We start from the raw sequence: 11,475 nt of genomic DNA on the forward strand, positions 1-11,475 counted from the left end.
AATAGGTGAAATCTTCGTCGCGGTTACTTTTCTTGAAAACAGTTTTTATTTACATTTCATGATAAATAAATTAATTTGACTTTCTCTGATAAACTCAAAGTGGAAACTTTGTATACCATCGTACGAAGACGCTAGAATCTGTGGGTTGGCAAAAATGGGCAGACATGGAGAAGCTTCGAAGCGAAGTAGTTTGAGTATCTTAACAATTTTATATAGGTTCTCGTATCTTTTCCAATATCCTTCGATCACGGTTCCTTTTCCCAGTAAAAAGACTTTGAGATCACACTTTTCCGCCGGTTTGTATGTTATTCATATTAACGTTTTGTTGCACCGGAACGTTCGCGTGTTGCGAGTTTGAGTGGCTTGGATTATTTGGTTGTGGTACCGCATTATTTTGGACACTTTGCGGTACTTGATCTTGTTGAACTGGAATTTGTCCTTGTTGCTGAACTGAAATTTGGCCATGTTGTTGAACCGGAACTTGTCCTTGTTGCTGAACTGGAATCTGTCCGTGTTGCTGAACCGGAACTTGTCCTTGTGGTTGGGCGATGTGTCCTTGCACTGATTGCACTGGTACGTGATTAGGGTATTGTTGCTGAGAAACAACTTGAGGATGTTGAAGATATTGCGGATGATTTTGATCATGGAATTGTTGCTGATGCGGAAGATCCTGATTGGGTCCTCTTGGGTTTGCGAAGTCCTGAGGATGCGGAGACGCGTATTGTGGCGGGAACTGTAAATTGTCGGACAAATTTATATCGCAATTCGTTTTCGATTAAATATAGTTTTCAACTGCAACGAGCACACCGATAGTACAAACGAAAACTTCTTAATACCCTCTTCTACCGTGTTAAGTTTACTTTCTTCTTTTTTCTTTATACATATTATAATTTGAAACATTGCAATTACTTACCGCGTCGTGTTCAGCAGGTATATTACCTGGGTGTGGTTGTAGCTAATAACAGCAACAAAAAGTGCATAAGCTAATTATTATCAATTACGAACACATTACAAACAACACGGCGTAAAAACAAGAAACAAAACGAATGAGTCGATACTAATGACTAAGGACACCACAAACTACGGTATTCTCATCTAGGAACAAAATTGAAGTACTAGACGATATACTATTATATCTCAAGTTTCAAATCTTCCGTCACAAATGCTACTCGAAAATGTCGCACTTTGTTTCCTCGAATACCAATTGCGTCGTAAGATATTTCAAATAGTTACTGTTTTTATTGTTACTTTACACATGCTACTAACTAAACGTGTATATTAAAGCATCAAAGATAACACAATCGATGCAATAAAACATTTCTAATAATCAAAATCAATCGTTGTTATAATTATTTATATTTTTGTACTTACCATTCCTTGAGCGATACGTCTTTGCATTTCCTCCTGCTTGTATCTTTCGTAAGCATCGAATTCTTCTTGGGTGTAAATTTGTTGTTCGTCTAACGGCTGCCAACCTTGGTCTTGTTGAAAATCGGGCCTCTTGGTTTGTTCCAAAAATTCCTCGTAGCTGTAATAATAACGTAACGTCAACGTTGTTTAAAATAAATGAAAATCGTATATACACACCTAATAAGTCCATCCTTATTTAGGTCAGCTTCGTTAAATACATGCTCTCTCATTCTTTCCAGTTCTTCCGCGCGCTTAAATAAAACTTCCTCCGATGCCCCCTGAGCATAAAGTTTATCCAATTCCTTCAAAAATAGTGTTTTGACCTCGTCTTGATCCCACATTTGGTTACCATCGATATCTATGATATTTATTGTTACACGTTAAATAAAGTTGCATTTGAAATAAATCGAGTAGTAATTTTTATCGATCGACATTTTTCATAATATTGTATTACCATGTAAGAAAAAGAATGTTCTGGGATTAAAATCTTCGCTATCCATGTGATCCTGTTTCTCCCATACCTCTTCCAATTGTTGTTTACTACCCGGATGATGTATCTATAGACGAAAAACATTATAACCATAACAGATAGAAAAAATGTAGACAACATATATATTATACAACTTACGGGGTCGTGTTTTTTTTGCTTTTCTCTCAATGCTTCTAATTCTTCCTCGTACTTTTTTTTCTCGATTTCGTTCATATCTATGATAAATAAGACGCATCGTTAGAAACAATATTAGTACAAAATAGAAACTATACAGTCAATCTATAGTCGTACGTTTTAATTTTTCCTGCTCCTCAAATTTTTTTTCCATTTCGTGTTGCTTAAATTCCTCCCGTCGCTTTCGGTCAGCTTCTGCCAAATCCTTTGTAGTCTGGAAGAAAAGACTAATTATTAAAAAAAACTAATACATCGTCTCTGTTTATTAATCGCAATTTAGATCGATAGTAACTTCGTAATACCTTGGCAATTAATTTCCTCAAATCTTGTACTTCAAACGATCGTGTATTAACATAGTCTAAATGTTCGGGTATCTTAAGATGTTCCGTATCGAGACCGTATTTTATATCGTTTTCTTTTGTCGCGAGATGTCTCAATCTCTCTAGTTCTTTCCTCTTTATCTCATCCAACTTTGATCTAACATTGTGATTCAAAAATTGTAGCTGATCAGCTATTTTTCCAGTCTAACAAAGAAAAAGCAGTTCACAGTCTACACTTTTTATTGTTGGTTTCAAAAGAATATCGTAAATCTAACTCACACGTATATCTGCGTCATCTACTTTTTCCAGCTTGGCACGAAAGTCTGGATCGCTTTCGAGCACTTGAACTACTTCCATCAGGTACCTACGATACTCCATAATGTCTGCCTGTAGAAAGACAATACTATATGTACAAGTTTTGTTACAGTAAAAACACAAAACATAAATAGTACAAAACCTACCATTTCTTCGACTTCTTCAACTTCATTGTTTCCATCGTGTTCTCCATCCTTAGTTTTCTGATTAACAGGAGGTGCAACGGATAACTGCACTGTTATGATTATCGAGACAAATAACAGGAAATACTTCATATTTCTGCAAAAAAACGCAATGCAACTAAATTTAGAAACGATTATAACCTTGAAACAAAAACAGCATACTCGATAGATCAAATGAATGGACTTTTCGAAAGCAATTTTCCAAAAATATCACTTTGACGATGGTTTTTCAATTTACCACGTTTACACTAGAATCGACTAGAACAACTGACGACAGGTCTAACGAACACGCAACAGATGTTTCATCACGAGAATTATTACAATGAAGCATTTACATCGAAAATGTGCTGATGCGATTAAACGTTTCAAGCATTCCATCCAAAACTTAAAGAGATTCTAACAACTGTCCAACAATCAAGAAATCCAAAGTATCCGACGAATGGTGATCCATGCAATTTTCTATTGCATCGTAAAATCGTTGCACGAGTACGAAAAACGACGAAAACTTTCTCCCGAAACTCAAAGAAATGAAAAGCGAGACACATCCACGAACTCGAATTCAAACAGACTGATCGAGGTCACGTACAAAAAAATATATATACAAAGAATTCTTTTTAATATTAAAGTTTACCGTTACTTTGATCGGTTTCAGTGAAAGTAGTAGAAATGCAACAATTTTCACTCGTCGCGACAAGAACAGAAGGCTCGTTGTTTTCGCTTGAAATCTAACCAATGAAAGTACGCGGCTGATCTTCGTGCACGAGTAAGTAACCGTAATCGCATATAATCGTACGTGATTGATCAGTCGCGAGATAAGATTAACGATACGTACTATATGTATGTGTGTACCAAGATTGGATGAACGGCGAACTCGTCCAGAATATTCAACGATGGTTTATCGATGCAGGAACGAAAGAAGACTCGCGTGTAACACGGGGACGCAATCTTTGTTTCCCAAATAGATAATGACGCGAGCCTCGGTAGTGGTATTTTCACCGATACGGAAAAAGATCCATGGGAGTTCCCCACCCGACTGCGACCTGCTTTGAACGATCGCTGACGTTGGTAATTGATATCGGCTGACGTCAAGATCTCAAAGAAAACAAGACACAAACAAGATCAACGGAAACACGGGACTGGTACTGATCAGTACCGGTCAGTATCGATTAATGCTGATATATTCACGATGCACGATCATAGAGATCTCTGTGGATACGATCCCTCCTACCGTCGACATTTTGTCCATACGTATACGATCGAGTGCATTGCGTTGCACGAGTTGTACAGCTTCTGCGCTAGATGGCGATAGGAGTATGTAAATAGAGTGCTTCGTTATCCTAATCTATAATTAGGATATGAACAAAATACGTAGGGAAACAAGTAAATTTTTTTGGATTAATTTCTTGACAATCATTGGTTTTCTTTCGATTGTTGCGTCGTTTGTCGCGTGGACGTCTCCTTTCAACGGAGTTTAATTATCTAGAACTTTATACTTGTAATTGTATACGTTTCAGATCGGTCGATGGGTATTCGTTGCGTTCCATTTAAAATCACCTTTGACCTTTAAACGATGCTGCTGCTCGCTAATTGACGAGTTTAATGGAAATTGATTTCATCTTGTTATACATAGGTATTTATGATGTCCAACCTGCGCAATTTTAGGCGTCATTCAGATCTTTCGAACAAGTTAAGCTTATGTTACTTGATATTTAAATTACTGTTACGGCATGCAACAATCGCGAGTGATAGTATCGCGATGACACGATAAAAATAAAATAAAACCCGAAGAATGCTCGAAAGCAATTTCTTCTTCTGTAAAGGATTCGCGTAGCATTTCACATTTACCAACGACGTTAAGGAAACATTTCATATATATCGCAACATCGTGTCAAAATTATCGTCGAACTGGTTTTTGTACAGTTTTACCTTGACGGTAGAAATCTAAAGAGGAGGTGAAAGGATCGAATGCATAACTAGAAATAGAGTACGATATACAACGGATATTACGACCACGCCCGTGACCGATCGAAACCCGTACCGGGCAACAAAATTATCCTGTCAGTTCGAACGTGGCGCGAAGAATAAGACAAAGGTTTCGAATAGTTTATCGTTTTATTGCGTTCACCGTAATAATGGCCGCAGTCGAAATTGCTTCTGTTCGAGTAAATTGCAGTCGCTGCAAATCGTAGATCACGTATACACTTTTAATTGTGTTTACCAACTTCGAACGAAGACGTCTCTTTAAAATAAAGTAAAAGAACAAAGTGCTCCGGAAATGGCGTATCGCGTAATCGAAGAATGGCGCGCGCCCTCAGGGGAAGAATGGCGAGGGAGAGCTCGTCAAGGATCGCGGCCACCCCGGCGAACACGTTCGAAGATTCGTGAACCTTTGAATTCCTCGAACGGTCATTAGGATGAAAGTATACCTGTGTCCGCGATCCTTCGTAGACCTGTTGCCTACGGACAATGCTCGGCCCGACAAGTGTTTTCGTATCTGATTGACCCATCTTTGGACCGAACGCTCCGACAAACGGCTAATTTTTCTTCGAGCTAACGACCTTCGTATACCTGACGTATCCCTGGCCCTCCCGTCTCACCAATTTTGTCTTTTCGACTTTGTCTCTTTCTCGCCCCGTGAAACGTCCCCCGAAGGGCTGCGAAGTTACGCGTAAACACACCAAAGAACGAGTCGAAGACACCGTGAACGGTATCAGAAACGAAGCTTCGAAGGAACGAATTTCGATTCCATTCGAAGGAAACGATGCAACCGTTCTGGGAACGTCAAGATCGCATTGGACACGAGACGCTGATTCGCGAAAGTGTCCCAGCGCCGCGAAAAGCGGGTTCCAGGGAGTCGACGCGTCGTGTCCGACTGGACGAAAAAAGTTCTCGGTATACGGCGAGATATGGCGGAAGCAGCTAAATACTTAAACGCTCGAAACTCCGGGCTTAAATGCCGTTGATTGCAGTAGGAGGGAAATGAGAGGTTGCACGATGGACTCGTGTCTCGTAGCTAGCGAGCGTTCTTGAAGAAGGCGGCGCGCGTACCGGTCCGAGTCCTTCCTTGAATCGCCCGATAGATGATCACTCTCCTTTCGATCGTGCTCGACACGCGGCCCGATTCCAGATTCGAAAGCTTCGCCTAGGCTTGTTCGTTCGTTCACCCTGACACTAATCGTGTCTGTCTGTTTCGTTGCCCCGCGTCGCGCTGCACCTTACTTTTATATACTTCGTAACTCTTCTTTTTCTTCTTTTTCTTCTTCTTCTTCTTCTTCTTCTTATTACTATTATTATTAATCAGCTGAACAAAATATTACGCGTCTTGTTAGACAAACTACAATTTTGGTTACTCGCCATCGCGTGCACTTAGCCGCGAACGAGCGTTTAGCGTATCTGCGATGGATCTTTGTCATGGGTCAAGCCCTATCGAGCTTCCGTTCGAATAGTTTTCACTGGTTTCCTCCACGCGAAGACGCTTCCTAGTCGAGACACCTGTGTCAAGTTCACAGATACCATCGACGATGGCAAACAACGTTGTTTTGGCACTCACCGTAAGGGATGATCGGCCATGAGATAAACCGAACGGAAACATCTTAAAAGGTCCATCCCGATTTCAGTGAAACTTTACAGTTTCGTAGAGTGGTCGAAAATAAGGCGATTCCGTATTTTTGTTGCGGCAATAGCTCGAGCTTAGGGGGTAAAAGTGCTAATCTTTGAAATAAATTTGATTAAGGGCAATTAAAGCAGCTCTGCGAATATGCAAAATCGTGGAGGGGGAATGTCTGGTAGACCTTCCTCGTGAGAACGAAGAAGAAACCGAATAGAGAGATGGGGGCGGAGAAGGAGGCAGGAGACCGGTGAAAGGGAGAAAGAGAGAGGAACGGAAAGGTAGAGAGGCAGCGGAACAGGTAAAACAAAAAGTCAGGAAAAAATTGAAAACCTGTCTCGCGCGGTTGGTCGCTCGGAGTCTCCGGCAGAATGCGAGCGGACACTCTTCTCCTTTTCCACCACCATCGCTATCAGCAACCACCACCACCAGCGTTGTTCGGCAACGACTTACGGTTAACAACTACGCCAGCGGCTGCAGCAGCACCACCGCCAACCGACTCGCTTGGCTACCATCGCCAACACCTCCTTTTTCCTCCTCCTTCACCTCTTTCCCTTTCCGCTTCTACGTTTCTCTCGGTCCACGTCCTTCCTTAATTCAGTCCAATGAGAGCCGCTCTTCGATTCGTCGCACCCGTCACAGAGATCTCTACGCGTTGATTTCCAGAGGATACCTTTTCTCCGTTCCGTCCGTTCTGCTCGGCTCGACTCGCCTCGCCTTCGCGACCAGTGTGCCGTGCCGCGGTTAGGTTCCTCGACTCTTGCGACGCTCGCGTCTTCCATTCGCCTTCGGGATCGCAGTTTCGCCAGTTTCGCCAGTTTCGGTGTGGTAACGATTGGTGCTGAGAGAAAGCGTCGACTAGCGCCGATCGACCGAGTGAATCGCGAGGAATCAAAGGATATAGTGGACGGAACGGATGAGACTCGCGTGCGTGCCTATCTCGAACCGCGTACTCGAAGGATCTTCCAGGAATAGGAAGCCCCTTCGGAGGTCCTTCTAGGAAGAGAAAGAAAGAATTCCCTTTGCGGTAAAGAGAGACTACGATAAGGATATACCTCGCGGAGGAAATATGTCTCGTGGCAGTCGCAACGTGAACCGGTTGCGCGCTCTTAAAATAGTTCTCCGCGCATAGGTTTACCCGCTCTGCCCATCGCACAGCTCGCTGGAATACGTCGCAGGACTGCCAGGTAAACATCGAACGAATCTCACAATCGGTCTTCTTCTCTCGATCAGGAATCAGAAAATACTTCTTCGGAGGCACACCTCTGACCTTGTCTCCGAGATACGTTGTCCATCGCGAAGCGCGTTTTGCACCATCGATCGCGGTAACTACGCTTCGAACCGTTGCCCCGATCGACCGAGATCTTGCGATGCACACTGGACCACGCAGTGGTATATACGTCTCCACGGGGCTCAAGACGGAATGCCGCTTCGAGGCAGAGATCTAAAGACGAGACGAGTGGAAACGTTTTTCAAAATCGCACAACAAATTACATAACAACGATAGATATAGATGTCATCGTAATTTCAAGTATCCGTACCTTGCCGATTTTTCAATGAAAATCCGTCCACGTGTTCCCTGGGGGTCTCGTACGTGTTGATCCGTCTTCACGCGATATCAGATTCTTGAGAAACCTCTTGGCCGCGAGCACGCATTTACAGTCGGCCATTTCACGATCGATCGAGTCAGTCTTTTCTATAGTTTCCAAGAACGAGGATACTGGCGAGACCAGTCTAATGCGACGCTTTGCGATAAACCATCCAATCATGTTTACGGCAGACGTGAATTCGCAGTATCTGCAAACTTGGAACGATCCTTTGTTGACAAAACAGTTTTCCTGCGAAATAAAAACATAAACAATAAATGCGAAAGAGGAAGTTGGAAGAGAGGCGTAACGGGAAGATTCGAAAGCCCCGGACCGCATCGCGAACGTAGGTAGACGCCACGGTGCCTTCCACGAAGCCGATTGCCGTTTGTTATTGAAGTTATTCCATCGCCTCGGGCCAGAACAAGGCGAGGCTGTAAGCAGCACGTCTGTCCCTGGGTGACGAGCGTTTACATTTCAATACAGCTGGAATTTTTCTAAAACCGTACGTTCGATGTCTCGTCTTCGATGCGCGCGGCGCCTCCGTAGTGATTCCTTCGTTGCATAGGACATCCGCAGCATTTCAATTAGCCACACTTCGTGGAATAAAAATTGCAGTCGTTTCTACGGAATCGCAACGACGTGTTTTCGGTCATGTAGAAACGTCGCTGCGACGATGGCTTTCTTTTTCGGGATCGTAATTCGGAACTATCGATCGTGCTATCGGTGACTATTCGTCACCATATTTTCCATTGGCAGAAGATTTCTAGCAGCAAACTACTATAAAATATTCGATGGTTTTGCTCCGTTGAAGAAGATTGAGCGAAATACGCGCGATAAGAAATGTCTTCGCGAATGAAAATCATCTACTATTCAACGCTCGAAAGTTCAATCGCATTCAGTGAACTTCTCCGACTTCCAAGAATGCAAAGCATTTGCGCGTCAATTGCCGTGCGTACGGTTCGCAAATTGTATTCCGCGACGCGTGGATAGGAAACGTTTTTTTAAATAAACACTTGCAAAGTTATCGTTGGCGAATGGAAGAGGAGATGAAATTTAATTTGATTTCTATCGAGTAAAGAAGGTGGGATTCTTACGAAGTTCTCGAAAGGTGTCCTCTGTCTCTTTTCCTCTGCGTTCACCTGTTGCGAGTGCCTGAAATCCTCGACCACTACTGGGGATTTAATGAAGTGGCGCTTGTCGAGGGTGGCACAGGGTTACGCTGGCGTCAAAGGGACACGATTACCTGGAAGAAGTCATCGTAAAACCGATCCATCCGCTCGGTATTCATTTATGACTGCACCTTTCGGACGTTAAAGTGGGGGAGTTTGTGTGAAAATCGAGACTCGTCCTTAAATCCTGTTAGTCGGTTGAAGTTCGTTCGAATAGGACAGGCGCCAACCAAGTATCGTCGAAGCTTTTCTTATGGATCGCAAAATCGTATTCCGAAGCGAAGCATCGCCAGGCTAATACTTCTTCGCGAGGTAACGTACAAATAATCATTTTGTCGGAACAGCACGCGTAACTGGTCGTTGAAATGGAATTCCTTTCCAATAATAATTCACTTGAAATGTCGTAGGATGTGATTATGCGCGGTATAAATAGTCGTTTAATTGGCACGTTTGAAAGCTGTAGTTATTACGCGCGCGATCATTTTCCATCGAATTATCGGACTTTGCGTCTTCGAGATCGTTTCCTTCGTCGGTCTTTTATAAACCTCTTTCGCATTCCAGTATTTGCGAGATTAAAAATTCGTTCTTTTGGTAGTCATTTCTCTTAATGACATCTCCTGACTCATGTTCATGAATATTCTTAATACCCTTAATCGAGGCTCATGGTCGTAATCAACGCACGCGATTCACGGGTCTTCCGTAGACACGCGTCTCGTTGCTTCTTCGCGACGTCACGTTGTTGGAAAGAAGCGGCGCCAATTTTATCGCGGTTTTTAATTGCCACCGATAACTTTCTCTCGGAACACGTGGACTCGATATCCCTGGTCGTAATTTATCATCTTCGAAGCGTAGCTTCGAACATCTGTCGAGGACTGGACCGGTGTGACGTTAATGTCCATTGACGGTTGTTTCTTTAGAACACGATGACGAGCTGGAGCAGGACGCTGGTCGTGGGCATCATCGGAATCTTGCTTCTGGCGGCGACAAAGAACTACAGCGAGGCTTGCAACGAGGCGATCTGCGCCAGCGTCGTGAGCAAATGCATGCTTACGCAAAGTTGCAAGTGCGATCTCGTTACCTGCACTTGCTGCAAGGAATGCTTCTCATGCCTCAGCTATCTCTACGACGAGTGTTGCTCGTGCGTAGGTAAGACAACACTTCTCAACGATGCTTTTCATCGAACTATTCTTCTTCGTTATTCTACGTAATTAATATGAAAACACTATCTAATTACCATTCTTAATCGTTCGTTCCGTTGCCCGCAGACCTATGTCCAAAACCAAACATCACGGATAATCCATTGAGTAAAAAGTCACACGTGGAGGACTTTAGCGAGCCTATGCCAGGTCTGTTTCAAGCGTTAACCGCTGAGCCGGATCCGCACGAGAGGTGGCTCACGTTCACGTTTCCGGTGGACTTCGACATGTCTCTGTTCACGCCGAAGCACGAGAAAGAGATGAAGTATCATATGCGTGCGTATCTCTGGAATTTTCGTAATCCATCATGTGTTCCGCGCCATCTCCTATCTCACCAGAGTCCGTCCCTGCTTTCAGAGACTGCCGACGAAGAGGTGCACCCGTTGAAGCCGAACGTGATGACGGTGAACTGTACGGTCGCGTTTATGGCTCAATGCAACTCCTGGAACAAGTGTCGTGCGTCTTGCCAAAGCATGGGCGCCACCAGTTATAGATGGTTTCACGACGGTTGCTGTGAATGCATAGGGGACACCTGTATCAATTATGGGATCAACGAGTCCAGATGCGTACACTGCCCGCTGGACAAAGAAGAAGACGATTTGAAGGACCAGTACGACGATTATGGTCAGGACGAAGACGATCTGGTAGACGACGAGATCGACTAACGACGCGCCTGATTCCCCTTCGAAATACTGTGGTTGTGTCGACGGTGCGTGCATATTCCCGGTGACAATTAGTCCTTTCGGAACTAAGCAAAATCGAGCAAAAGCAAACGAAACAATGATCGGACTCGTGTTAAATGTGTATGTAAGTAATCCTGTAGCGTCGAATATTTTATTATTTTTCAGTGCCATACGAATAAAGCTGTACACGTATCGTATCGAATCGTTTTTAATGGATTTTATCGTTCAGATGGTAAACGTAATCCGTGTTCCGCTAACGCCTATTCGGCTTGGAACGATGAAGGATATACTTTAGCAATATTAAAAGGATCGTAGAGACGTGTGATTTAAAAGATCATGG

The 11,475-nt window shown here is 43.3% G+C and overlaps 2 protein-coding genes and 1 long non-coding RNA gene across 10 annotated transcripts; 1 reads left to right on the forward strand and 2 right to left on the reverse strand.

The window, feature by feature from the left end:
* Window positions 1-27: 27 nt before the first annotated feature.
* LOC128895195 (nucleobindin-2) lies at window positions 28-7,056 on the reverse strand. Of its 7 annotated transcripts, none has more exons than XM_054157581.1 (11): window positions 6,832-7,056; window positions 2,856-2,988; window positions 2,674-2,781; window positions 2,377-2,598; window positions 2,192-2,288; window positions 2,039-2,115; window positions 1,865-1,967; window positions 1,588-1,768; window positions 1,372-1,528; window positions 914-955; window positions 28-733 (listed from the first exon to the last, which is right to left on the reverse strand). In XM_054157581.1, exons 1-11 carry the CDS (start codon window positions 6,903-6,905, stop codon window positions 281-283), a joined length of 1,647 nt encoding a protein of 548 aa, XP_054013556.1. In that variant the 5' UTR covers window positions 6,906-7,056; the 3' UTR covers window positions 28-280. The 7 variants fall into 7 exon arrangements, with proteins under 7 accessions (XP_054013556.1, XP_054013561.1, XP_054013559.1 ...); XM_054157586.1 differs by lacking the exon at window positions 6,832-7,056 and adding an exon at window positions 3,741-4,134; XM_054157584.1 differs by lacking the exon at window positions 6,832-7,056 and adding an exon at window positions 3,724-4,133.
* Window positions 7,057-7,113: 57 nt separating this feature from the next.
* On the forward strand, window positions 7,114-11,332 carry LOC128895214 (twisted gastrulation protein homolog 1-A-like). Of its 2 annotated transcripts, none has more exons than XM_054157632.1 (4): window positions 7,114-7,685; window positions 10,174-10,402; window positions 10,522-10,728; window positions 10,810-11,332. In XM_054157632.1, exons 2-4 carry the CDS (start codon window positions 10,180-10,182, stop codon window positions 11,115-11,117), a joined length of 738 nt encoding a protein of 245 aa, XP_054013607.1. In that variant the 5' UTR covers window positions 7,114-7,685; window positions 10,174-10,179; the 3' UTR covers window positions 11,118-11,332. The 2 variants fall into 2 exon arrangements, with proteins under 2 accessions (XP_054013607.1, XP_054013608.1); XM_054157633.1 differs by lacking the exon at window positions 7,114-7,685 and adding an exon at window positions 9,431-9,568.
* On the reverse strand, window positions 7,692-9,243 carry LOC128895227 (uncharacterized). Its single transcript, XR_008461731.1, has 3 exons — window positions 9,182-9,243; window positions 8,040-8,336; window positions 7,692-7,942 (listed from the first exon to the last, which is right to left on the reverse strand). It is a non-coding gene; the product is annotated as an uncharacterized LOC128895227 (long non-coding RNA).
* Window positions 11,333-11,475: the final 143 nt, after the last annotated feature.

Source organism: Hylaeus anthracinus, unplaced genomic scaffold, assembly GCF_026225885.1.
Source record: "Hylaeus anthracinus isolate JK02 unplaced genomic scaffold, UHH_iyHylAnth1.0_haploid 4, whole genome shotgun sequence".
NCBI lineage: Eukaryota > Metazoa > Arthropoda > Insecta > Hymenoptera > Colletidae > Hylaeus > Hylaeus anthracinus.

Coding starts and splice junctions, on each gene's coding strand:
- LOC128895214 (XM_054157632.1), top strand. CDS start 10,180: ATGACGAGCTGGAGCAGGACGCTGGTCGTGGGCATCATCGGAATCTTG. Junction 10,403..10,521: donor CGAGTGTTGCTCGTGCGTAG/GTAAGACAACAC, acceptor CGTTGCCCGCAG/ACCTATGTCCAAAACCAAAC. Junction 10,729..10,809: donor AGAGATGAAGTATCATATGC/GTGCGTATCTCT, acceptor CCCTGCTTTCAG/AGACTGCCGACGAAGAGGTG.
- LOC128895195 (XM_054157581.1), bottom strand. CDS start 6,905: ATGGTGGTGGAAAAGGAGAAGAGTGTCCGCTCGCATTCTGCCGGAGAC. Junction 1,968..2,038: donor AGCAAAAAAAACACGACCCC/GTAAGTTGTATA, acceptor TTTCGTCTATAG/ATACATCATCCGGGTAGTAA. Junction 956..1,371: donor GACGTATCGCTCAAGGAATG/GTAAGTACAAAA, acceptor TGCTGTTATTAG/CTACAACCACACCCAGGTAA.